Source organism: Lepus europaeus, chromosome 15 (assembly GCF_033115175.1).
Source record: "Lepus europaeus isolate LE1 chromosome 15, mLepTim1.pri, whole genome shotgun sequence".
NCBI lineage: Eukaryota > Metazoa > Chordata > Mammalia > Lagomorpha > Leporidae > Lepus > Lepus europaeus.
Genome location: NC_084841.1, coordinates 93672282 through 93700077, shown reverse-complemented (window position 1 = coordinate 93700077; position 27796 = coordinate 93672282). Strand labels below are relative to the sequence as shown.

At 44.2% G+C, this 27796-nt stretch overlaps 1 protein-coding gene across 2 annotated transcripts in view; it reads right to left on the bottom strand.

The window, feature by feature from the left end:
• AP3B1 (adaptor related protein complex 3 subunit beta 1) overlaps positions 1 to 27796 on the bottom strand; it is a 288775-nt gene that overhangs the window by 62890 nt on the left and 198089 nt on the right. For both annotated transcript variants that reach the window (XM_062212530.1, XM_062212531.1), the window contains exons 21-22: positions 24092 to 24164; positions 16588 to 16694 (exon numbers count right to left, since the gene is read on the bottom strand). In XM_062212530.1, coding sequence (XP_062068514.1) covers positions 16588 to 16694; positions 24092 to 24164 — 180 coding nt within the window. The remainder of the gene's footprint in view (positions 1 to 16587; positions 16695 to 24091; positions 24165 to 27796) is intronic.

Below are 27796 nucleotides of genomic sequence, written 5' to 3'. Positions count from 1 at the left end.
ACGACCCAATTATTTTAAAGAGTTCACCACATCTGGGACAATAAAGCAGAGCAAAAAGGTACAAGAGAAGGCACAGAATTTAGGAGCAGAAAACACAGATTCAAGTTTATCTTCTCTCTCTCATTATTTTAGTTGTATTGCCAACTACAAAAATAAATTATACTGCAGCCAGGGGCCGGTGCTGTGGTGTAGCGGGTAAAGGTGCCGCCTGCAGTGCCAGCATCCCATATGGGTGCTGGTTCGAGACTCAGCGCTCCACTTCCCATCCAGCTCTCTGCTATGGCCTTAGAAAGCAGCACAGGATGACCCAAGTCTTTGGGCCCCTGAACCCGCATGGGAGACCTGAAGGAAACTCCTGTCTCCTGGCTTTGGATTGGCGCAGTTCCGGCCATTGCAGCCAATTGGGGAGTGAATCAGCAGATGGAAGACCTCCCTCTCTCTGCCTCTCCTTCTGTGTAGCCCTGCCTTTCAAATAAATAAATAAAATATTTTTTTTTTTTATTTGAAAGTCAGTGTTACACAGAGAGAAGAGAGGCAGAGAGGCAGAGAGAGAGAGAGAGAGAGAGAGAGAGAGAGAGAGAGGTCTTCTATCCAGTGGTTCACTCCCCAGATGGCCGCAACGGCTGAAGCTGTGCTGATCCGAAGCCAGGAGCCAGGAGCTTCTTCCCGGTCTCCCACATGGGTGAAGGGACCCAAGGACTTGGGCCATCTTCTACTGCTTTCCCGGGCCACAGCAGAGAGCTGTACAGGAAGTGGAGCAGCCAGGTCTCAAACCGGCACCCATATGGGATGCTGGCGCTTCAGGCCAGGGCATTAACCCACTGTGCCACAGTGCTGGTCCCAATAAATAAAATCTTTTAAAAAATTATATTGCAGCCAGTGTTGTGGTGCAGTGGGTTAAGGCACTGCCTGTGACTCTGGCATCCTATAAGGGTGCTGGTTCAAGACCCAGCTGCTCCAATTCCAGTCTGGTGTATCTGGGAAAGCAGCGGAAAACGGCACAACTGCCTGGGCCTCTGCTGGCATGCGGGAGACTCTGAAGGAGTTCTAGGCTCAAGGCTTTGGCCTGGACCAATCCTGGACTTTGTGGTCATTTGGGAAGTGAACCAGCAAACAGAGATCTTTCTCTCTCCATCTTCCCTTCTCTCTGTAACTCTGCATTCCAAATCAATCAGTCACCACCACCACCATCACCACCAACCCTTTTAAAAAATTTAATTGAAAGGCAGAGTCACAGAGCGAGGAAGAGAGGCAGAGGTAGAGGTCTTCCATCCACTGGCTCACTCCCTAAATGGCTGCAATGGCTGGTTGGGCCAGGCTGAAGCCAGGGGCTGGGGGCTGCTTCTGGGTCACCTACGTGGGTACAGGGTCCCAACAACTGGAGCCAACTTCTGCTGCTTTTCCAGGTGCATTAGCAGGGAGCTGGATTGGAAGTAGAGCAGTCGGGACTGACACCAGTGCCCAAATAGGATGCCGGTGCTGCAGGCCATGGCTTTAACCCACTGCGCCACAGTGCTAGTCCCTGTTCCTTTTTTTTTTTTTTTTTTAAGATTTATTTATTTAGAGGTTGGCAGGTGCTGCAGGTGGTGGCTTAACCTGTTATGCCGTAATACCAGCCCCTGGTTCACTCATTTTAACAGCTGGCATAGTACATACATATTTATAGCACCCACATCTATGTATATCTATTCTAATGACGGACACTGGTCAGGTTTGAACATTTTGCTCTTACAATGTGCCGGTGAGTATTCTTGGGTGTTGTCACAGGCAGTCACACAGACTGAGCAGTCACAGGAGCATACAGAGTCAGCCTGACTGGACACTGGCAGGTCTCTCTCTAAAGTGTGGCTTTACCAGTATTCATTCCCTATGCATTCTCATCAGCCAGCTGTACTTTTTTTCTTTTTTGGCCAAGACGCACTTTATTAGGACTTCTTAATTATTTTATGATTTATTTATTTATGTGAAAGAGTTATACAGAGAGAGAAGGAGAAGCAGAGAGAGAGAGAGAGAGAGAGAGAGAGAGAGAGAAAGGTCTTCCATCCATTGGTTCACTCCCCAAGTGGCCGCAACGGCCAGAGCTGTACCGATCCAAAGCTGGGAGCCAGGAGCGTCTTCCGGGTCTCCCACAGGAGCCCAAGGATGTGGGCCATCTTCTACTGCTTTCCCAGGCCATAGCAGAGAGCTGGAGTGGAAGTGGAGAAGCTGGGACTCAAACTGATGGCCACACAGGATGCTGGTATGGCAGGTGGTGGCTTTACCCACTATGTCACAGTGCCAGCCCCAGGACTTCTTAAATTTTATAAAAGCTTACTTTACAACCTTTAGAAATTTTACAAAGTAAATTCCTATATTAATGTGTTTGTTTCTTCAAGTACTCAGGGAGTTGGCACTTAGCCGAGCAGTTAGGAGCTCTGGTCCCCAACTCCTGGGTTTGACTCCTGGCTCTGGTTCCTGACACCCAGCCTCCTGCTGATGCAGATCCTGGAGTCGACGGTGATGGCTCAGGTAATTTGGTTCCTGCCATCCACACACGAGACCTGAACTAGGCTCCCAGCTTCAGGCTTCAGCCCCAGCCCAGACCCAGGCATTAAGGACATTTGGGGACTGACAGTGAAGGGGAGCTCTGTGTCTCCTTCTTTGTCAAATAAACAAAAACAACCGTCACTATACAACCATTAAATAATTATAGTGTGTGTATTACAGATGATTTTTTTTTTTGACAGGCAGAGTGGACAGTGAGAGAGAGAGATAGAGAGAAAGGTCTTCCTTTGCCGTTGGTTCACCCTCCAATGGCCGCTGCAGCTTGCGCACTGCGGCCGGCGCACCGCGTTGATCCGAAGGCAGGAGCCAGGTGCTTCTCCTGGTCTCCCATGGGGTGCAGGGCCCAAGGACTTGGGCCATCCTCCACTGCACTCCCTGGCCACAGCAGAGAGCTGGCCTGGAAGAGGGGCAACTGGGACAGAATCCGGTGCCCTGACCGGGACTAGAACCCGGTGTGCCGGCGCCGCAAGGTGGAGGATTAGCCTAGTGAGCCGCGGCGCCTGCCACAGATGTGATTTAAGCTAGGTTAGTTTAATCCATAATATTAAGAAAATGTGATGGGTGAAAACCTTTAGATGTCTGGATTGGTAATCAGATGGACTGAAGGACTCTGGATCTAAACCAACCAAGCAACGACTTCAGTAACACATTACGTCTCTTTGAAGCACTTGCGAGCAGATCTAGTGAAATGTCAGGGTCTAGGTTTTCAGCTGGAGTTACAAGAACAGCGTGTTCATTCCAGGATACAACTGGACTGCTGTCATGTGGGGGCTTAGGGACAAGTGACAGGGGCTTTGGAGATGACTGGCCTTGCACCCCCTTGACTCGGGAGTATCACTCAGCAAGCAATTCCCCTGACTTTTAGGAAAAAACAAGGAACAACGTGAGACGGTCAACCTGCTGGTATCTCAAGAGGAGCAGATGTCTCCCTCGGCACGGGCCGGGATGCAAGCCCGACAGACGCCGGCTGGGCCTACTTTCCACAACACTGCTGCACGACTGGGTGGCAGTATTAGATATCTCCAACACCAGCTCTGCTTGTGGTGAAGCAGTACACAACAAACAAGTAACAAAGTATGAGGGCATTTTAAAAAGTTCAAAAAAAGTAGATAAAATAAGTTTATTTTGGTTTTACATGGATTTCAATTTTTTCTGCAACAAAATAAACTTATCTTTTTTCTAGTTTATTTTTATTCATTCAAAACCCAGAGTGACAGAGAGCAAAAGCGCTCTTCCTTCTGTTGGCTCACACCCTGAATCCGTGCAGCGGTCTAGGCTGGGCCAGGCGGGGGCCAGGCACCAGAGGCTCCACGGGGTGTCCCGCGTGGGCGGCAGGACAGAAGCACTAATCATGCCTCCTCCTGGTGCACATGACAACACTGGACTGGAAGCAGAGATGGGACTTGAGCTCAGCCACTCCAGGATGGGATGGGAGAGTCCCAGGAGGCAGCTCAGTCCGCTGCACCTCCACACCCGTCTCCGGAACAAGCTTGCATTTAATTCCACTGTCCCATGAACTCTCTGGCACCCTCGTAAGTTAGGGAGGAATGTGCCCCTATTGCTCCTTTTATGCTATTTTAGGAAGGTAACTGTTTACAATCTTTTTTTTTTAGGAAGAGGTTGAATGTGTTTAACAAATCTCATGTTTTTCTTTCAAATTCTGAGGAAGAGAAAAATCTGGAAACAATCCAAAACATTAAAACGAACTCGTGTTTATTTTTAGTTTGAATTTTCTGAGTTGGAAAACCAGTCATAACCTATGACAAATGTCCAGGATGGCAAAGCAACGCTGGCCTCAGCTAGAGCCAAGCCACTGTCAGGACAGCCAACTGTGTTGGGCAGGCTCAGCAGAGGCTTGCCCAACTGAACAGAGGGCTTGGAGCTTCTAACCCTATTAGAGCCCACGTTGACGGAGTCCTTCCTCTGTCCTACATCTTGCCCATGATCCTCAGATGTGAATCTACCAGCTAGCCCTAATCACGAGGATACTGCCCTCCTGTTCCAGGGCCATAAAACTAAATTACAGTCAGAAAACAGAATTCCAACATTTTGGGGTTCATTACTTCATCTGATTTTCATAGAAACACACTTAGGCATTTAGGAAAGTATCTCCGCTTTTTAAGTTGAAGAATGGAAGCTTATTCAAGTAAAAGAATTACCCAAAGTCATGATGATAATAAGCAGCTCAGTCAAGGGTGGAAACTAGGTTTTTGGCTCTAAATTTAATGCATTTCCCAAATGTCACCCTGCCTCCTTAAGTGAGATCTTGGCATTTTAAGTGAGATTTCCCAAAGCACACTCGCCACGCCAACTTCTGACTTGTGGGTAGGTGTCAAAGAACTACCAGCACTATGTTCCCATCACGGGCATTACAGCTTGCGGGGAACTGCCTTGAGAATCCCAAACCTGTTAGGGTTAGATGCAGATCTTTCCATAAAAATATCATCATAAGTATTAAGTGAACAAATGAAGAAAACTGGTTTGAAAAGAAACACACAAAAAAATTCCAAGCAATGAGCTTGGAATATTTCACCTTAGAGTTCATCAGAGCACTCTAGAACAGTCTATAAAGTTAACTTGAACTGACTGTAATAATTTCTGACACAAATACATAGCCACCTAAAACTCAGGGAACTGGCGCTCATGTCAATAATTTTAACACTAGACATGAACAATTCCTTCTTATTTCACATTTACTCTTATTTTTATTTGACAGGCAGAGAGAGAGACAAAGAGAGAACACTCGCATCCACTGGCTCACTACCTGACCACCTGCAAGAGCCGGGAGTAGGCGAGGCCAGAGCTAGGAGCCAGGGTCTCCCATGTGGGTAGCAGGGACTCAAATAATTGAGCCAGCACTTGCTGCCTTCCAGGGTGTATGTTACTAGCAGTAAGCCAGAGTCAGGAGCCAGGACTTGAACCCATACACTGTGACGTGGAACACGGGCATCTTGACTGCTAGGCCAAATGCCTGCTCATCATATTGTTTGTTTTTATTATTATTTCTTATCAGAAACCTTTTATTTAAAGTATACAAACTTCACCCATTTCATAAATACAAGTTTAGTAACAGTGATTCTTCCCACCATACCTATTTTCCCACCCTCACTCCCACCCTTCCTCCTCCTCCCTCTTCTATTCCCATTCTTATTTTTTACTAAGATCTATTTTCAATTAACTTTATATACAGAAGATTAACTCTGTACTAAGTAAAGAGTTTATCAAGTAGTATGAAAAAAAAAAAAAACTGTTCCTCAGCAGTTTTTTTTTTTTTTTTTTTAATTTCTCTTTTGATATCTTGTATGACCCACTGTTTGTTCAGGAACATGTTTTTCAGTCTCCGTGTATTTACGTATGTTCTAGAGATTCTTGAGTTGTTGATTTCCAGCTTCATTTCATTGTGGTCAGAAAAGATGCTTGGTATGATTTCGAGTTTTTTGAATTTGCTGAGACCTGTTTTATGGCCTAGCATGTGGTCAATCCTAGAAAAAGTTCCATGCACTGCTGAGAAGAATGTGTGTTCTGCAACTGTAGGATGAAAAGTTGTGTAGATAGCTGTTAGGTCATCTGGTCTATATGTTGATTAACTCTTGTTTCCTTACTGAGTTTCTGTCTGCTTGATCTGTCCATTGATGACAGTGGGTGCTGAAGTCCCCCATTACTATTATATGGGAGCCTATGTCTCCCTTTAGATCCATTTGCATTTCTTTCAAACAGCCAGGTGCCCTGTGATTCGTTGTGCACACCTTTATTATAGTCACATCTTTCTGTTTAATTGATCCCTTAATCATTGCATAGTGCCATTTTTTTGTCTCTTTTAAAGTCTACTTTGTCTGATATTAGGATGACTACACCAGCTCTTTTTTGGTGTCTGTTAGCATAGAATATCTTTATCCATCCTTTCACTTTCCTTTTGGGTGTATTTTTGTTGGTAAGATGTGTTTCTTGTATTTGGCAAAAAGAATTTTTTTCCCCCATTCAACCAGTCTGTGTCTTTTAACTGGAGAGTTGAAGCCATTTACATTCAAGGTGACTATCATAAGGAATGATTTGGCTCTGCCAGTTTTCCATAAATATTCTTATTGTTTACTCTGGATTTCTTCTGTACTTTTACTGAGAGATTTTCTCTTTTCTTTTCTTTTCTTTTTCCTTCCTTCCTTCCTTCCTTCCTTCCTTCCTTCCTTCTTTCTTTCTTTCTTTTTTTGACAGGCAGAGTGGACAGTGAGAGAGAGACAGAGAGAAAGCTCTTCCTTTTCCGTTGGTTCATCCCCCAATGGCTGCTGTGGCTGGCGTGCTGCAGAGAGCTCGACTGGAAGAGGAACAACCGGGACAGAATCCAGCGCCCCAATCGGGACTAGAACCTGGTGTGCTGGCACCACAGGCGGAGCATTAGCCTGTTGAGCCACGGCACAGGCCAGAGATTTTCTTTCTTCATTTTCTTTCATAGTGATGACCATGTTTCTCTCTTTCTCTGTTTAGCACATCCTTAAGCATCTTTTGTAAGGCTGGATGAGTGGTGACAAGTCACTCAATTTCTGTTTGTTATGGAAGGTCTTTATTTCACCTTCCTTCATAAACGGGAGCTTTACAGGGTACAGTATTCCGGGTTGACAGTTTTCTTCTCTCTCTCTTTTTAAAAATTTATTTTATTTATTTGAAAGACAGAGTTACAGAGAGAAGTAGAGACAGAGAGAGGTCTTCCATCTGATGGTTCACTCACCAGATGGCTGCAATGGCCAGAGCTGCACCGATCTGAAGCCAGGAGCTTCTTCCAGGTCTCCCATGCGGGTGCAGGGCCCAAGAACTTGGGCCATCTGCTACTGCTTTTCCAGGCCATAGCAGAGAGCTGGATCAGAAGAGGAGCAGCCAGGACTAGAACTGGCGCCCATATGGGATGCCGGCACTTCAGGCCAGGGCTTTAACCTGTTGCACCACAGCGCTGGCCCGTTTTCTTCTTCTTCTTCTTCTTCTTCTTCTTCTTCTTTTTTTTTTTTTAATTTTTGACAGGCAGAGTGGACAGTGAGAGAGAGAGAGAAAGAGAGAGAGAGAGAGAGAGAGAGAGAGAGAGAGAAAGGTCTTCCTTTTGCCGTTGGTTCACCCTCCAACGGCCGCCGCAGCCGGCGCACCACGCTGATCCGATGGCAGGAGCCAGGTGCTTCTCCTGGTCTCCCATGGGGTGCAGGGCCCAAGCACTTGGGCCATCCTCTTCTGCACTCCCGGGCCACAGCAGAAAGCTGGCCTGGAAGAGGGGCAACCGGGACAGAATCCGGTGCCCTGACCGGGACTAGAACCCGGTGTGCCGGCGCCGCTAGGCGGAGGATTAGTCTATTGAGCTGTGGCGCCGGCCCCGTTTTCTTCTCTTAAGACTTGGAATGTACCTCAGCATTCACTCCTAGCCTGTAGGGTTCTGATGAGACTCAGCTATGAGTCTACTTGGAGATACTCTGAAAGTAATCTGGCGCTTCTCTTGTGCTCATTTTAGACTCTTTTCTTTATGTTTTACTGTGGAGTCTGTCCATAATCTGTCATGGTGAAGATCTTTTCTGTCACATCTGTTACAAGGTTTTATGTGCTTTCTGTACTTGGACATCCCTTTTTTTTCTCTAAATTAGAGAAGTTTTCTGAAATTACTTCAATAAGAAGGACTTCTAATCCATTTCTCTTCATGCCCTCAGAAACTCGTAACCTGTATGTTGGGGTAATTTGGTAGTATCCCATATATCTCCAACTCCAACACTATTTTTTCTTTTTTTAAGATTTTATTTTTTATTTGAGAGGCAGAGTTACACACAGAGAGAGGGAGAGATAGAGAGAAAGGTCTTCCATCCTCTAGTTCATTTCCCAAATGGCCACAACAACTGGAGCTGAGCTGATAAGAAGCCAGGATCCTCTTTCGGGTCTCCCATGTGAGTGCAGGGGCCCAAGCACTTGGGTCATCCTCTACTACTTTGCCAGGCCATAGCAGAGAGCTAGATCAGAAGAGGAGCAGCCGGGACTAGAATGGTGCCTATATGGGATGCTGGTGCTGCAGGTGGAGGCTTAGTCCACTACACCACAGCACTGGTTTCAAACACTGTTTTTCAGTTTTCTAATTTCTATTTCTTTTTCGGTCTGACTAAAATTTCCAGAGATTTGTCTTCTAACTCGAATATTCTTTATTCTGTCTCAGTAGTTTTGTTGTTAAGGCCTCCCACCACATTTTTCATTTGTTCCATTCAATTCTTCATTTCCAATATTTCGCTTTCTCTTTAAAATCTCAATTTCATGAGAAAAATTTTCTTTCATTCATGTACAGATTTCTTTATCGTGAATTTGCTTCTGATTACTTTTAAGTCATCCTACAATCAAGTTTTTGAATTCGTTAATGGCATTTCCTCAATCTCTTCCTTTTTACATTCTAGTACTGAAGCATTGTTGTGTTCCTTTGGGGCGCATCACGTTGTCTCCCTTATCCTTGTTTCCTGAAGTTCTGCATTTAATTTTAGGCATTTGTAGAGATACTTGTTGGTTTACTTATTTATTTTTTCCCCTGTGATGGCTTTTATCTTTGGACTACGCCTCTGTGGATTAGTAGTGTCTGTTCTTTCAGTGAATACCAGGAAGCGTGTGCAAGGTGTGGCCAGCGAGCTCTGTTCAGTGCTCCAGGGTGAGGGGAGTATCCAACATAACTCCAAAATTGGGCATGGTAAATACCTTTTAAAAAACAACAACAACAACAACCAGAAGGGAAGTTCGCTAAGCTCTTGTGCTCACCTCCTCTCATCCAAGGAGACTAATGCCTGGTTGCTAGCCGCAGTGGGTACAATATCCACCCATGCTGCCAAAAGAACCACACAAAGGATCCGTATAGCCTTCGGTGTGGACACGGATCCTGCAGCAATAACCCTCACCAGGGAATCAGGGAGCCTGGAGTGTGTGGAGCCACCCACAGTGACTGCCCAAAGACCCAGCCACATCCTGCGCCCTCCTACGCAGCCAGTGTTTTCACAGACCCGGCACATGAGGGTCCTGGAGTCATGAGCACTCAGCCCCCCGTCAATTCTCCCACCAGGCTCGGCCGTCTCTTCTCAGCTGGTTGGTGGGCGTGCAGACATGTGCTAGAACAGCTGTTACGTATGTCCCAAATGGCACCCTCTTGCTCTCCTAGAGTTATAGGACACCGTGTCAGGCGGCTGGAGAGAGAAATGTGCCCCCCCCCTCGCCTTTTTCCCTCTAGGCTGGCAGGCACACTGTCTCCCACAAGGTTCCAAGCCAGACTCATACCAGGATCTTCCCACAATGGCTTGGGCTGCTGTAGTCTGGTCTCACCTCACTCTCCAAAAGCTGGTGATGAGGCTCTCGGCTGCTGGCGTCCTGAGCAGTGTGCATCCACATACTCCACACAGGTCTACAGTGTCCCTCTAGTTTGTGCGGCGTTTGCTCTGCCGCGTCCTCCCTAACTCTCTCCACGTTTTTTAACTGTCTTCCTCTGGCTGCCTCCCTATTCCTCTACCTTGGTGCCTCCTCCCTCATTTATTCTTATATTTGGCTTTCCCTCTCATTCTTTTCTCATTCCTACATCAAGCCTAAAGGTTTGAAGACTGCAAGTTCTAGGCTCCTGGGGCTTGAATTAAACTAATTGCCTAAAGGGGCTGGCACCGGGACAAGGGGGTAAAGCCATTGTCTGCAGTACCAGCATCCCACATGTGCGCCAGTTTAAGACTGCTCCACTTCAGATCGCTGCTCCAGATCCAGCTCTCAGCTATGGCCTGGAGAAGCAGCAAAGGATGGCCCAAGTGCTTGGACCTCTGCACCCATGTGGGAGACCCAGAGGAGGCTCCTGGCTCCTCGTTTCAGATAGGTGCAGCACCAGCTGTTGCGGCCATTTGGGGAGTGTATTAGGGGATGGAAGATCTCTCCCTCTCTCTCTCTGCCTCTACTTCTCTGTAACTCTTTCAAATAAATAAATAATTTTTTTTTTCTTGAAGTCACTTCACTGTTTTTATTACAATAGCTTGATGTTACCTCGAATCAACACCCTGATTCCTTGAAGATTTCAGCAGCACTTAAGGTCCACTGCTCCTTCCCCAATCCAGTTTCATCAAATAAATAAATAATTCTTTTAAAAAAAACTGCCTAATAATAATCTGGTGAAAATTCATTAAGTTAACTCCAGTTTGTCACTGAACTTCTACAGCAGGAACAAAAATGCTCCCTCATTTATGGAGCTACCCTTTGGCCACTGCTAGTCTTGCACATGACTAAAACATGCTATCTTTATATATCACTGTTATCACAAAGTTTGTAAAAATAAAGATTTTTTAAATCATGACAATATTTATTAGGCATTTTTAAAACATCTCTGTGTTTTGAATACGTAATTCAGAGAGAAAAAAAGTGACATTTTTCTTAAGAAAAATATTTGCTGTGAAAAATGAATTGCTATTTGGTGTCATGGTAAATTTTTGGTAAATTAAGAAAATGAAATCTACTCATATTATGAAAAACACACACGGAAAACAAACTTAATCCACAATAAATGAAAATCATCTACAGGGAAACCTGTTGAAATGAAATGGACACTATAAGAAACAATGACCTGATCAGCTCTTGTCCTGACTGTTGATGTACAATGTAATACTTTATCCTTTTTAGTATTTTGTTGTTGTTGTTGTTCTAGTACTAGTGGTTGAACTCTGTAATTAACACACAATTATTCTTAGGTGTTTAAATTTTAACTGAAAAGTGATCCCTGTTAAATATAAGAGTGGGAAAAAGAGAGGAAGGAGATGTACAATTTGGGACATGCTCAATCGGACTTGCCCCAAATGGTGGAGTTAGAAACGTGCCAGGGGATTCTAATACAATCCCATCAAGGTAGCATGTACCAATGCCATCTCACTACTCCAAATGATCAATTTCAGTTCACAGTTGATGGCTCTGATAGGTCTAAGAGTCAAAGGGATCACACAAACAAGACAAGTGTCTGCTAATACTAACTGATAGAATCAAAAAGGGAGAGAATGATCCAACATGGGAAGCGGGATACACAGCAGACTCATAGAATGGCAGATGTCATAAATAGCACTCTGGCCTCAGAATCAGCCCTTAAGGCATTTGGATCTGGCTGAAGAGCCCATGAGAGTATTATAGGCATGGAAAGCCAAGACACTCTGGAAAAAAAAAAAAAAAAGAAGAAGAAGAAGACCTAAATGAAAGATCTCAACGAGTGAGATCCCAGTGGAAAGAACGGGGCCATCAAAGAAGGAGGTACCTTTCTCTGAAGGGAGGAGAGAACTTCCACTTTGACTATGACCCTATCGGAATAAGATCAAAGTCGGCGAACCCTAAAGGCTTCCATAGCCTTGGCAACTCATGACTAGAGCCTAGGGAGATTACTGACGCCATAAACAAGAGTGTCAAATTGTTAAGTCAGCAACAGGAGTCACTGTGTACTTACATCTCATGTGGGATCTGTCCTTAATGTGTTGTCTAATGTGAAGTGATGCTATAACTAGTACTGAAACAGTATTTTTACACTTTGTGTTTCTGTGTGGGTGCAAACTGATGAAATCTTTACTTAGTATATACTGAATCGATCTTTTGTACATAAAGATAATTGAAAATGAAAAAAAAAAAAACCTGGTGTTAAATTGGAAATTGCATAGAAAATTAATTAATTTTAAAAAAATATATCATGTAGGATCTCTGTCTTTAATGTGCTGTACACTGTTATTTAATGCTATAACTAGTACTCCAACAGTATTTTTTCACTTTGTGTTGCTATGTGGGGGCAAACTGTTGAAATCTTTACTTAATATATACTAAACTGATCTTCTGTATATAAAGAGAATTGAAAATGAATCTTGATGCGAATGGAAGGGGAGAGGGAGCAGGAAAGGGGAGGGTTGTGGGTGGGAGGGGAGCCATTGTAATCCATAAGCTGTACCTTGGAAATTTATATTCCTTAAATAAAATTTAAAAAAAAAAAAAGAAAGAAAATCATCTACAGACTAGTCATTCATTATACAAACTAAAACTTATTTCTTTTTACAAACCTATTCAATTCATCCCAGTTTAACTATTTTCCTAGCTTTGAAATTCCATGTCTGGTTCATGCACATAAGTAGAATGTGAGAGTTAACAGCAAACATGGAGGTCTACCCTGTCATCATCGCTCTAGAGTTGAGAAAAGAAAATGATTCGCCCAGTGTCACTCCATTAATTAGTAGCAGTGGTCCAGAAAGACATATGTTAGTTGTGCCAATGAAAGGGAATCACAGCCATTCAAGTAAGTGCTTCCTGTCTCTATTTAAAAAGTATTGCATTTTGGCTAACAGACCTAAGCACTCAGATCAGAAAATCTGGAAAGTGCTGTAAAAATACAGAACAAAAATACAGTGTAAAGCATCTACAATCATATCATTCATGGAAGCTCTGATAAATTATGATTCATTTTCCCCTTCTCTTTCTTCTTCCTTGTAAACACACAGCCAAGGCCAGTGTTAACTGCTGTCAGCAATGCAGGCATCAACTAATGCGTGCTGGTTTGACTCCTGGCTATACGTTCCTGGGAGGGCAGCAGACCCAGGCACTTGGGCTCCTGCGACCCAGCAGGAAACCCAGGAAGGAGTTCTAGGTTCCTGGCTTCAGTCTGGCCTAGCTCCATCCACGGCAGCCATTTCACAAATGAACCAAAAGACGTCGTTCGTCTACCCCTCTATCAATCTGCCTTTCAAAAAACAAAAAACCAGATCAAAACCACCACAAGCAGTACAACTCTATGATTTTATAAAATTGTGATCGAATACATAACATGTCATATCCCTGTTTTCATGTTAATGAGTACCACTGCACCATAGTTTCTCATCTCATTAAAGCATATAATAAAAACCTTTTATTGACTGGACAAAATTCCTTAAATTGTTCTTGTTCTACTTTATGTAACCACCATTCTTCTATCACTAGATAGTTAGATTTATGCATGTAACAATGCACATGAATATTTTTATTTCTAATTATTTCCAAAGAAGAAAAAACCTAGACACAAGATTACTGTGTCAAAATACATATATATTTTGATGGCTCCTTATCAGGATGGCTAAATGGTCATTCAGAATGATGACCTTTATGCTCTGACCCATGGAGCAGGTGCACAGTCCCTGACTCACCGTATCCCTCATCAATTATGGACACAGGTTATTATAATTTTTGTTAATATCCAAGCAAAACGGTTCTTTAAAATTGCATTTAGCCATTATTACTACTGAAAACATACATGTATCTTCTACTACCAGTATCTCCTTTTCTACAAATAATGTAGATGCTATGGGTGTCTGTCCCAGTCAGGAGCTGGGAACTCAGTCAAGGCCTCCTGCATGGTTGGCAGGGACCCATCAACTTGACCCACCACTGCTGCCTTCCAAACGCTCCACTAGCAGGTGCTGGAATCAGTGTCAGAGCAGGAATCAAAGCCAGGGGCTCTGATATAGGACACAGGCATCTTACCCGCTAGACTAGATATCTGCTCCCCAGTTCTCTCCAGAAATCGCACACGTCCAGATCAAAGCAGCATTAGCAGCACCCCAGGAGCTCCTTGTGTGTTCTCTCACACATGCTAACGTTAACAGCCACCACTCATCTGACTCATTATACAAGTGCTTCCTGTTTCTTTACCTTGGCCCACTTTAATTTTCAAAGTTCACTAGCATTTATTTTAAAACAGTTAAACATTACAGAAAAGAACAAAAAGGAAATCAACAATTTGTGCACAAATCATACACCTGAAGTAGATTAACCAGGGAAAATATGACATTTCCGCAAGCATGGATGGATGGATGGACAGATACAGAGAAACCAACAAATTATCCCACAAAATGGGATTACAGGCTTCCTTTAATTGAAAAAACAGAAATCAGCAAAATCCTCCAAAACTCCAGAGAGAGGTGCTTTGCAGGGGCTGAATGCTGGGGGCTTACTGCATCCACCCAAACACCCTGGCACTTCGTGCTGCCTTCGCAGAGCAGGGGGAATCTTCCAACTACTGTCGATCAATGACACTTACTACGAGCTTTACTAACCTGAGCCACAGTTCTCTTACAGCTAACAAATTCTGAGAGAACATTCGAGGTTCACCTATCACCTAACATATCACTTCTGAAGATAACAGTAATCGCCAAGACTACAAAGCGTCCATCAGTCACTCCTGCAAGAGCTTTACATGTATCGCGACATTAATCTCACAACGATCTTGAGAGGCAGGCACTAACCTTACAGGAAACTGAGGTGCAGAAATGCTACCCACCAATTTGCCAAGGTCATGTACAGCGAGTAAGCGGTAAAGTGGGGATCTGTACCTTGGACCTGTGATACCAGACGTGAGCTCTTTATCCACTACCTTCCTGCCTACCACATCTGCAGGTTTTTGTTTGTTTTTTAAACATTAATTTATTTATTGGAAAGGCAGAGTTAGAGAGAGACAAATGGGGATACAGACAGAAGAGAGAAGAAACTAAGAGAGAGCTTTCATCTTCTGGTTCACTCCCCAGTGGCAGCCATGGCAAGGACTGGACCAGGCTGAAGCCAGGGGCCCAGAACTCCATCTGGGTACTGCATGTGGGTGGCAGGGACCCAAGGATTTGGGGCCTTTTCTGCTGGTTTCCTAGGCACTTTAGCAGGGAGCTGGATGGCAAGTGGAGCAGCTGGGGTCCCTTTTTCTTTAAGCTGGGTTCTCACATGGGAAGTCAGTGTTGCAGGGGGTGGCTTAGCCTGCTACACAACAACCCTCCCCCACACACATCATTCGGATTCTTCATTTTTCAGGGGCTAAGATATAATCTCTTTTTCTACTTAAAAAGAACATCCTGGCTTTACAGTTTTCACTTGAACTTTCTAAGTGAGTTGAATAAGATATAACAGAAATTTAAGTAGTGATTTTCAGTATTTCATTGCATGGCCTTGGTATCATATTTGCTCTGAAGGAGTTTTTTGGTAAAAATAAATGAGTACAAGAACTGGCCACTCTTGTTGACCATTTCCGGCAGGAGCAAGCTCCACTTCCCGGCAGCTAAGGTTACGGACTGTGTACCCTGCCAGGACTGGCAACCCTGATACACCAGTACTACCCAAGCCATGTAAGCCTGCCCAGTGCCTTTCTATTCTCTCTCTCTGTATGTCAGAATCCTGACAACAAATTCACCGACAGTCACACCTACCAACAGATTACAGACCCCAAGCAGCAGGCCTGACTTAGAGTGAACGGTCAGTGGATGTAACACGCCTACACACAAAAGTAATTGTAGCTTCAGATACTATGACAGCTTGATGATTCTGGCATTACTTTGTGATAGACAGGTCTCTCACCCTACTTCAAGTCACATTCTATAAGTAACACTAAAGAATTTCTTCAAAAAGACACCAATGCTATAAGTAAATGAAGATAACACAAAGAGAAAGACATTTTTGGACTTCTAAATAAAACAGTCATAAAGTTTTAGTGGCTTATGGTGAACAAGCATTGTAGTTGGAACAGGATGACTCTGGGAACGAAAGCCTGCTAATACAGACCCCAATTCTTTATGCCAGAATTCAGGAACATAACTGTATCTCAGTCTACAGCACAACAAACACGTGATGGTGTCCCATAAGCTTGTGCTGCTTAGTGACATAACAGCTTTCTTAGTTTGTGTAATCACACTCCACCATGTTCACACCAGAAAGAAATCACCAGCAGCACCCTTCTCAGAAAGGGTCTTGTGTTAAGTGACGCATGACCACACACAAACTGCCTTAGTGTGCAGAGCACCCTTGTATATTACAGGCTTATAACAATGCCAGAGAAAAATGGACTCATGGCAATTAAATGTGGATAACACGTAGAAGTGAACTGATAAGAAAATGGTTTCAGTGGAGCAAATTAAAAAACTATTTACAAAATTAAAACTAGACTTATTAGAGGAATAACTGTTCAAGATTAAGAATCTACTTCAATTATTTACATTTTAATGAAAAAGATACAAAGGCATCATATGAATACTGAACTATCATATTTTTAAAATAACTTACATTGATGACTGATGAAGTAGTTGATAAATTTAAACCTTCAAGATCAGCTCTCAAGCTTGGAGAAAGAACTGGTGTGGGAAGTGCAACTGGAGTGGATACTGAGTTAACTATATAAAAAAAAAAAGGACCCAAATTAGCAAATGTGCATGGAAATTTAATTCACATTATTAAAAGCAACATTTTTATTTTGTTAGTAAATCTAATTAAATTACTCTGATTAATAAATGTATGACAATTCTATTTAACATCGTGATTTAGTCAAGTTATTATCAAGTCATGGCAGTTATTAGTCTTAGCTTTCCAAACATAATAGCAAATCCTATAACAAAAGAAGGATACCAATATCTTGAATAATAGCTCTTGAAAATTTTTATCACATAATATTACTACTCACATTTATCACCCAGTAATTCCACTAAACAAAAAAGGTGAAGAAACATTTTTCCACACTAATAGAAACAAGAGCTTTCAAGAGAGTTCTCCAAATGAGTTAGAAGTGTTACCAAGATGATTAAATCCTTTCTCTACTTTATTCTCCACTCAACCTAATTAGGGGTCTGGGCTACCTAATTCTCTTCTAATTATACTTTGTCAGTAAAAGCTATGTGCTAGACAGAAATGTTATACTGATTCTAAAACTGCCGTGAACTTGAGAATAGATACCTGTAAGTTAGAAAACTGTTCTCTTTTAAGATATGTTTATTTTATTTTAAGGGCAGAGTAATGCAGAGGAGGAGGGGAGGGGGGTGGAGGGGAGGGGGAGGGGGAGAGGGAGAGATCTTCAATTCACTGGTATACTCCCCAAAGTGCCACAGCAGCGAGGTTGGGTCAAGTCCAAGCCAGGAGTTCCATCTGGGTCTTCCATGTGGGTGGAAGGTGCCCAAATACTTGGGACATCTTGGGTTGCCTTCTCAAGTACATTAGCAGGAAGTTGGAGCAGGAGTGAACAAAGGACTGGAACAGGCACTCTAATTTGGACTGCTGGCAATGCAAACAATGGCTTAACTCACAGTGCCACAAAGCCAGCCCCCTGAACCTTTGGAAATGCAAATCTGACCATGAGACTTCTGCTGAAGACCCTTCAAAGGCTCAGCATGATCACCTCTAAGAAACAAGTCCACCAACCTTAACCAGGTGCACAGAGTCCTCAACGGAGTAGCTCAGCCACGTCTAAGAGAAGTTTCTATGATAATGGAAATGTTCTACATCTGTGTGCTTCAACATGGTGGCACCAGCCACACATGTCTAACGTGCCCTTGAAACATGGCTACCATGACGAAGGAGATGCATTTTAAACTCTCATTAATTTATGTTTGCGTACATTACAAGTGGCTGGCAGACACCATCCTGCACAGCGCAGGTGTAGCCGGTGTAGCCGATATCCAGCCTCAGCAGGCCCTCTCAGAGTCAAGTCTGGTGTTGTGGCACAGCAGGGTTAAGGCACCACCTATAGGATGGCATCGTATATCAGATTCTAGTTCTAGTCCTGGCTGTTCCACTTCCGATCCGGCTCTCTGCTATGGCCTGGGAAAGCAGTAGAAGATGGCCCAAGTGCTTGGGCTCCTGCATCCATGTGAGAGACCCTGGCCTGCACCTCAACACAGCACACAGATGCTGCTTCACAGGGACACGTGAGCAAACCTCTGTGACTGCGCTTCCTATGTCTTCACACGCTCTCATCTCCGCAAGTTGGTGTGAACACACCATTACTTATTAACTTTTAGTGGCTAGTTACTTCTCAATTTTTATTGAATGAAGTACGTTAAAATGTGGACAGAGTATTAGCTTCCAAGAAATTCCTACTCAAAAATAGCACTGTAAATGGGATAGCTTTTACGTAATTTGTTATCCCTTTTCAAAGCATATTTTTCATTTTAGTCTCAATGAGGTAGAATATTTATGCATTCACAATTACTTTTTGAACAAGACAGCAACAGAGAGAAAAAAAAAGTTCACGTAACTTAAAATCCTAAACCCTGTCTTCAAGTAATTTAAAGTCTAGTTTAAAAAAAATAATTATTGAAAAAAGTAAAAACAACAACACAGTCCATAAACAATATTTCCAAAGAAGAAAACTTCCAAAGGAAATTTAAATAACACCTCCACATGGACCACAGGAAAAGCAGCGTGGAGGAGGGGTGGGGAGGGAATGGAGTCCTAGTTCTGCTCACAGCCAGGTCTCCTCAGACCTGACAGACACGCCGTGCACTGAGCACGCGCCACACACGGGACACGGTGTGAGGCGAGGCTCCCTGAAGAGCCAGCTCTCCAGTGAGGACAGGGCTTGAACAAGAGGGAAGGAAGAAGACAAGGTGCCGTTCAGAGAGAGAACGCCACAAACGAAGGCTCAGGGGAGGCAGACGGGAGACCCAAGGGGACTGGATTTATGCTGTAAACCGAGGAAGCTGTACAACGGTCACCAAGCAGTGGAACGACAAGATGAATGTGGCAAGGTGCTTAATCACAGGGTGCTGTACGGGGCAGAAGGCAGAACAGCAGAGCCTGCGAGAGGACAAACCGACAACCGTTCAGGAACGAGGTAAGAGGACTTAAAGCCAGGGACAGGCAGTGAGAAGGCTTTAAAGGGATTTATGGGGCGGTGCCGTGCCGTAGCGGTAAAGCCACCACCTGCAGTGCCAGAATCCCATCTGGGTGCAGGTTCTAGTCCCGCCGCTCTACTTTCCATCCAGCTCTCTGCTGTGGCCTGGGAGAGCAGCAGAACCCTGCACCCACGTGGGAGACCTGGAAGAAGCTCCTGGCTCCTGATTCTGGATTGGTGCAGCTCCAGGCATGGTGGCCAACTGCAGAGTGAACCAATGGATGGAAGACCCCTCTCTCTCTCTGTCTCTCCTTCCTTCTCTGTGTAACTCTGACTTTCAAGTAAAAATAAATAAATCTTTTTTAAAAATAGTATGACAATTCTTACAAAAATATTTAAATGGGTGATTTATATAAAAAATTTTGAAAATGAGGCACAAGAAGATTCAGGCCAAGGCCAGAAGAAAAGTGAGTGGCAGAATCACAACAGAATTTAAAAACTACTTCTGCTAACTTAGAAAAGAGCATTTTGCCTGTCTATGCAATATAACACTTTTCTGGTAAGTTTTTTTTTTTTAACTTTTATTTAATAAATATAAATTTCCAAAAAACAGCTTATGGATTACAGTGCCCCCCCCCCATAAATTCCCTCCCACCCGCAACCCTCCCCTCTCCCGCTCCCTCTCCCATTCCATTCATATCAAGATTCATTTTCAATTCTCTTTATATACAGAAGATCAATTAAGCATATATTAAGTAAAGATTTCAACAGTTTGCACCCACACAGAAACACAAAGTGTAAAGTACTGTTTGAGTACTAGTTATAGCATTAATTCACATTGTATAGCACATTAAGAACAGAGATCCTACATGAGGAGTAAGTGCACAGTGACTCCTGTTGCTGACTTAACAATTGACACTCTTGTTTATGGCATCAGTAATCACTCTAGGCTCTTGTCATGAGTTGCCAAGGCTATGGAAGCCTTTTTTTTGAGTTTGCCAGCTCCGATCTTATTTAGACAAGGTCATAGTTAAAGTGGAAGTTCTGTCCTCCCTTCAGAGAAAGGTACCTCCTTTGATGGTCCGTTCTTTCCTGGGATCTCACTCGCAGAGATCTTTCATTTAGGTCTTTCTTTTTCTTTTTTTTTTTTTTCCAGAGTGTCTTGGCTTTCCATGCCTAAAATACTCTCATGGGCTCTTCAGCCAGATCCAAATGCCTTAAGGGCTGATTCTGAGGCCAGAGTGCTATTTAGGACATCTGCCATTTTATGAGTCTGCTGTGTATCCCGCTGAAAGCAGAGTCACACACACACACACACACACAAAGAAACAGAGACAGAGACAGAGAGATATTCCAGCCAGGTCTAGGCCAGGCGGAAGCCGGGGACCAAGAACTCTATCCTCTGGGAGGCAGGGCCATCTTCTACTGCTTCTCAGGTGATACTAGCAGGAAGCTGGGCGGGAAGCAGAGCAGAGGGAACTGGCACTCTGATACGGGACACAGGCATTCCCAAACAGCACCTTAGCCTTCTGTGCCACAGCTTCAGCCCCTCCGGTGAGTTTTAAAGGCAGATTTGTTAGTTTGTTTGACCATTCACCCACCCAGCCACTCTCTGTCCATTGTACACGCATTCAGAATTTTAGATGCCCATGCAAGGAATAGCAAGTTTAGTGAGAAACAGCCTCTGATTCAAAGACAAGGGACTAGAGACAAATTTATATCACAGGCAAGTTCCACTCTTCAAAAAAAAAAAAAAAAAAAAAAGACAGGCCTTTAACATCAGAAGCAAAGGCTTTGGAATAAAAGAGGCGATTAAGGAATAGTAAGATGAAAGGTGGCACTGAAGAGTTCGCCTGAGGGGAGTGTGAGGTCAGAACTTAATTAACGTGTTAGAAACAAAACGGCAGGGCTGGCTGCGTTATGGTATGGTGGTAGAGCCACTGCTTCCAAAACTGGCATGCATATGGGCACCGGTTCGTGCCTGGCTGGCCCTCTTCTGATCCAGCTCCCTGCTAATGGCTGGGGAAAAGCAACGGAGAATGGCCTAAGTGTTTGGGCCCCTGTACTAACATGGGAGACACGAAGAAGCTCCTGGCTCTTGGCTTTGGCCTGGCTCAGCCCTGACCGTTGCAGGCACTTGGGGAGTGAACCAGAGAATGGAGGATCAATCTCTCTGTGTCTTTCCTTCTCTCTCTGTAACCCTGACATTCAAATAAGTAAATCTTTTTTAAAATAAATAAATAAATAAAATGGCTTGATGTTTTGTTTAATACCATGGCATACAAATTAAAATGAGATACCATTCCACCCATCAAACTGGAAAAGGTATTTTTAAGATACAAAATCCTGCATTGGTGTGGGTAAGAGAAATTTGCACTCTCATACAGGCTAAGCATCCGTAATCCAAACATCTGAAATCTTGAACTCTGTGAGCCCAAATACGACACTTAAAAGGTTTCGGATGCTGAAGCATTTTGGATTTTGGATTTTCAGATCAGAGAAGGTCAACTGGCAAAGATTATGCAAATATTCCAAAATATGAAAAAAAAAAGTCTAAAATCTAAAACATTTCTGGTCCTAAGCAATTCAAAAAGGCAGACTGAAACTGTATGAACACTGCATAATCTGATAAAAGCTTTCTGGAAGACAAGTTCAGATAAAAATCCTTCAAGGTCTTTGTACTAGCAATTCTACTACTAGAAATTTATCTTAAGGGAAAAGTTATGGATATAATACATATTGCTTCACTGATTACAATAGCAAAAAAAAAAAAGAAGTTAAAATTCCAACAACAGTAAATCTGTTGAACAGAATTTATTACAATGGTATAAAGTATAATCAGAAAGTTATTTAACAAGTTATTAAGACTGTGGCACAAAACAGAATGTGTATGATACAGAGAGAAAGAAGCAGTAATGAAACATAATCTCAGTATGCCAATCTGGAGAGAAGATTTGCACAGGGGAGAATCTGAACTGGTGCAACAGAATAGTAACCCAGGGCCTCAGGATTACACGCTATTACTTTTTTTTTTTTTTTTCCTGACAGGCAGAGTTAGACAGCGAGAGTTATAGATAGTGAGAGAGAGACAGAGAAAAAGGTCTTCCTTCCGTTGGTTCACCCCCCCCCCAAATGGCCGCTACGCTGGTGCTACGCCTATCTGAAACCAGCAGCCAGGTGCTTCCTCCTGGTCTCCCATGCGGGTGCAGGGCCCGAGCTCTTGGGCCATCCTCCACTGCACTCCCGGGCCACAGCAGAGAGCTGGACTGGAAGAGGAGCAGCCAGGACTAGAACCTGGCGCCCATATGGGATGCCAGCACCGCAGGCGGAGGATTAGCCAAGTGAGCCACGGTGCCGGCCACAAGCTATTTCTATGAAACAATTTTCTTAGCTGAAGTAAATTTAATGCAATAATCACACAATTATTCTTCTGATCAAAGTTTTTAAGAAAACGTAAAGTGCCATATATAATGACTTAACATGCCAGACACGTAACTTGCTAAAGGTAACTTCGTACATCATCATCACCAGGTCGTCATCACTAACCCATGTGAAACACCCATCACGTGCCAGACACAACTTTGAACCTTTTACATGTATTGTATCATTCCGTCTTTCCAGAACTGAATGACCCTAAATAGATGTCAGCATTAACCCAATTGTATAGTAAAGCACAGAGAGTTAAATAAAGTGCCCTAGGTTACACAGCTATAAAGGAATAGGACGGGATTCAAACTCAGCTTAGCTCCATTGTTCCCTCTGCCACTCCACTGTGCGGCCTCTAACACAACACATTCAACAACTCGCTATCACAGAGCACAAGGCTATGGGAAACACGATTACTGTTGGCTAACAGAAATCTTAAAGACTTCACTGTCTGCTATATTCTAATGGTGTAACGACACGGCTTACATTTCCTGTAGAAGAACATCAGAATATAGCCGTGCTTCCTACCAGCCTAACAAGGTCACACACTGAAAGATGACTGGCTCAGTGCTCGTGAACCTCACTTGTCAGTCTTCCCCTAGAGCGAGGCTGGCTTCCTCTCTCACAGGTCGGGGGGGATTTAACGGGAGATGGTGTGTGTGCCTGCATTTCTTCGCACAGCAGGTGATGTCTGAAGGACTCTGAGCTCTCAGAGTTGGAGTTGCTGGGACAAAGATTTTTAATAGTTACAGACAACGGCAGGTAGCCTGCTCCTGTTAGCAGAACTGTGCAAGTGGAAGGCAGTGATGCTGTTTCCATGCCTACTTACCTGCTACTCCCTAGCTCTACGCGTTAGAGGTGTCACTCCCTAAAATCTGCATTTCACAAAGCAGACGCTCTGAGATATGGAGAATTACTTAGCAAAACAAGTATAAACAACTAAAGCAAAAGATTTTAAAACAAATTCGGTATATTCATACGTATACCGTAGTCATACGTGACTACAATTATTCGTGTGATACAAAATCAATAAACTGGATAGATGAAACATGCTAATTCCATCAATTCCTAACATTTTCTTGCCTTATTCATCTATAAATCTTTCTCCACAGAAGTTGATATATTTTGAGACATATAAATGAGAGGTACTACAAAAACTTAAAATATTCCATTGGGCTGGCATTGCGGTGCAGAGGGTTAAGCCACCACTTATGACACCAACATTTCCTGTGGGAGCACCAGTTCGAGTCCCAGCTGCTCCGCTTCTGATCCAGCTCCCTGCTAGCGCCCTGGGAAGGCAGTGGAGGATGGCCCAGGTGCTTGGGCCCCTGTATGCAAGTGGGGGAACCAGATGGAGTTCCGGGCTCCTGGCTTCAGACAGACCCAGCTCAGGCTGTTGTAGTTAACTGGGGCATGAACCAGCAGATGGGGGATCTTTGTTTCTCCCTCTCTTTATTGTTTTGCCTTTCAAATAAATAAATAAAAATTAAAAACAAGTCCTATAAGCACAGAGGAAAGATGTTAAATTACCAGACTTACAATCATCTAGATCTAGAAGTGAGACATCTTTGGGAAGAGCACTTCTAGCTTGCTTTGGTCTTCCTTCTTTCTCCTATAAAATAACAGATATTTCATTTATTGCATGTTCGGTTTTAAAAGCATATGAAGTAGCTCTTAATGTTCCAAACCTTTTTTCCCTCTGCCTGGTCTTACAAACAAACAAATTAGGTTTCTGCATGGTCACATGGAAATGTTTTTTGAAGCAAAGTTCTGCCTCAGTTGGTATATAGTACTTCTTGCCTTATATACAAAATGTAAACGATTTCATGACAGTTTGTGTTTGAAGATTACATAGGCCCTTTGAAAGGAAACTTAAAGGTAAGTAATAATTTACAACTTGCCAACATTTTACTAATACAAAAATGTAATGCAGCTCTTTAGTAGAAAGTAAACATTCCTGAAATTCCTGAAACTAATTTTAAAGTGAGTTTTCTTAAGACAGAGAAATAGCAAATGTGTAGCTCTGCAGCGGTCCACGATTGGGTGTCAGGTCAGCCTCTTCTGAAGTCATCCGCGATGGGCACTGAACACGCTATTCGATCTTTCAGCACTGGGTTCTGTCATGGCACTGCCAGGTTCCTGGTCTTCAGGTTACAAGGCTCGCTTACTCTCTCCACTGTGTTGTAGAGGGAGCTATGCTGCAGCACACCTGCACTCAGGGAGCCCCCACCACAATCTGCTCTCCTCAAGGCAACGTTTACAACCACAGACTAAGACATAAGGTAACTTCAAAGAATACACAGAAAGCGTGCATTATCTTCTGATTTCATTTGCCCATGAACTTCTTTGAAATACCCTTGTACGATTTCTGTAAGTCTGAGGTGTTCACAGTTTAGTTAGAGATTCAGAAAAGATTCATAGATCTTTGATAATAACAAAAAGTATGCATTAAGTGTAATAATGAGTAGCAGTATCAATAGACCAACAAAGAACACTATTATTAAACACATGTATTTGGGTCAAAGTTATTTATCATTATAATCTATACTTTTGTACTTAAGCTAAATTAAAGCCTCAAACTTAACTTTTTACAAAATTTTATTTAATAATTTATTAATTCAACAAATAGGTATTGAATTTTAAATATTTTTCAGAATCTGAGCTAAGCAACAGAAACAGACCTGGTCTCTGCCTCCTAATAGCTTTTTACCACCTATGGGGGAGCTGTACGACAACTTCTGTTACCGCGAGTTCCTCCAGATAGCCTACCATCTACTGGGGGAGCTGTACGACACCTTCTGTTACCGCGAGTTCCTCCAGATAGCCTACCATCTACTGGGGGAGCTGTACGACAACTTCTGTTACCGCGAGTTACTCCAGATAGCCTACCATCTACTGGGGGAGCTGTACGACACCTTCTGTTACCGCGAGTTCCTCCAGATAGCCTACCATCTACTGGGGGAGCTGTACGACAACTTCTGTTACCGCGAGTTCCTCCAGAGAGCTTACCACCTACTGGGGGAGCTGTACGACAACTTCTGTTACCGCGAGTTACTCCAGAGAGCTTACCATCTACTGGGGGAGCTGTACGACAACTTCTGTTACCGCGAGTTCCTCCAGATAGCCTACCATCTACTGGGGGAGCTGTACGACAACTTCTGTTACCGCGAGTTACTCCAGATAGCCTACCATCTACTGGGGGAGCTGTACGACACCTTCTGTTACCGCGAGTTACTCCAGATAGCCTACCATCTACTGGGGGAGCTGTACGACAACTTCTGTTACCGCGAGTTCCTCCAGATAGCCTACCATCTACTGGGGGAGCTGTACGACAACTTCTGTTACCGCGAGTTCCTCCAGATAGCCTACCATCTACTGGGGGAGCTGTACGACAACTTCTGTTACCGCGAGTTCCTCCAGATAGCCTACCATCTACTGGGGGAGCTGTACGACACCTTCTGTTACCGCGAGTTCCTCCCGATAGCTTACCATCTACTGGGGGAGCTGTACGACACCTTCTGTTACCGCGAGTTCCTCCAGATAGCCTACCATCTACTGGGGGAGCTGTACAACAACTTCTGTTACCGCGAGTTACTCCAGATAGCCTACCATCTACTGGGGGAGCTGAACGACAACTTCTGTTACCGCGAGTTCCTCCCGATAGCCTACCATCTACTGGGGGAGCTGTACGACAACTTCTGTTACCGCGAGTTACTCCAGAGAGCTTACCACCTACTGGGGGAGCTGTACGACACCTTCTGTTACCGCGAGTTACTCCAGAGAGCTTACCATCTACTGGGGGAGCTGTACGACAACTTCTGTTACCGCGAGTTACTCCAGATAGCTTACCACCTACTGGGGGAGCTGTACGACAACTTCTGTTACCGCGAGTTACTCCAGATAGCCTACCATCTACTGGGGGAGCTGTACGACACCTTCTGTTACCGCGAGTTCCTCCAGATAGCCTACCATCTACTGGGGGAGCTGTACGACAACTTCTGTTACCGCGAGTTCCTCCAGATAGCCTACCATCTACTGGGGGAGCTGTACGACAACTTCTGTTACCGCGAGTTCCTCCAGATAGCCTACCATCTACTGGGGGAGCTGTACGACAACTTCTGTTACCGCGAGTTCCTCCAGATAGCCTACCATCTACTGGGGGAGCTGTACGACACCTTCTGTTACCGCGAGTTACTCCAGAGAGCTTACCATCTACTGGGGGAGCTGTACGACAACTTCTGTTACCGCGAGTTACTCCAGAGAGCCTACCATCTACTGGGGGAGCTGTACGACACCTTCTGTTACCGTGAGTTACTCCAGAGAGCTTACCACCTACTGGGGGAGCTGTACGACAACTTCTGTTACCGCGAGTTACTCCAGAGAGCTTACCACCTACTGGGGGAGCTGTACGACACCTTCTGTTACTGCGAGTTACTCCAGATAGCTTACCACCTACTGGGGGAGCTGTACGACACCTTCTGTTACTGCGAGTTCCTCCAGATAGCTTACCACCTATGGGGGAGCTGTACGACACCTTCTGTTACCGCGAGTTACTCCAGAGAGCCTACCATCTACTGGGGGAGCTGTACGACACCTTCTGTTACCGCGAGTTACTCCAGAGAGCTTACCACCTACTGGGGGAGCTGTACGACAACTTCTGTTACCGCGAGTTACTCCAGAAGCTTACCACCTACTGGGGGAGCTGTACGACACCTTCTGTTACTGCGAGTTACTCCAGATAGCTTACCATCTACTGGGGGAGCTGTACGACAACTTCTGTTACCGCGAGTTCCTCCAGATAGCCTACCATCTACTGGGGGAGCTGTACGACAACTTCTGTTACCGCGAGTTACTCCCGATAGCTTACCATCTACTGGGGGAGCTGTACGACACCTTCTGTTACCGCGAGTTCCTCCAGATAGCTTACCATCTACTGGGGGAGCTGTACCACACCTTCTGTTACCGCGAGTTACTCCAGAGAGCTTACCACCTACTGGGGGAGCTGTACGACACCTTCTGTTACCGCGAGTTCCTCCTGATAGCTTACCATCTACTGGGGGAGCTGTACGACAACTTCTGTTACCGCGAGTTACTCCAGATAGCCTACCACCTACTGGGGGAGCTGTACGACACCTTCTGTTACCGCGAGTTCCTCCAGATAGCCTACCATCTACTGGGGGAGCTGTACGACACCTTCTGTTACCGCGAGTTCCTCCAGATAGCCTACCATCTACTGGGGGAGCT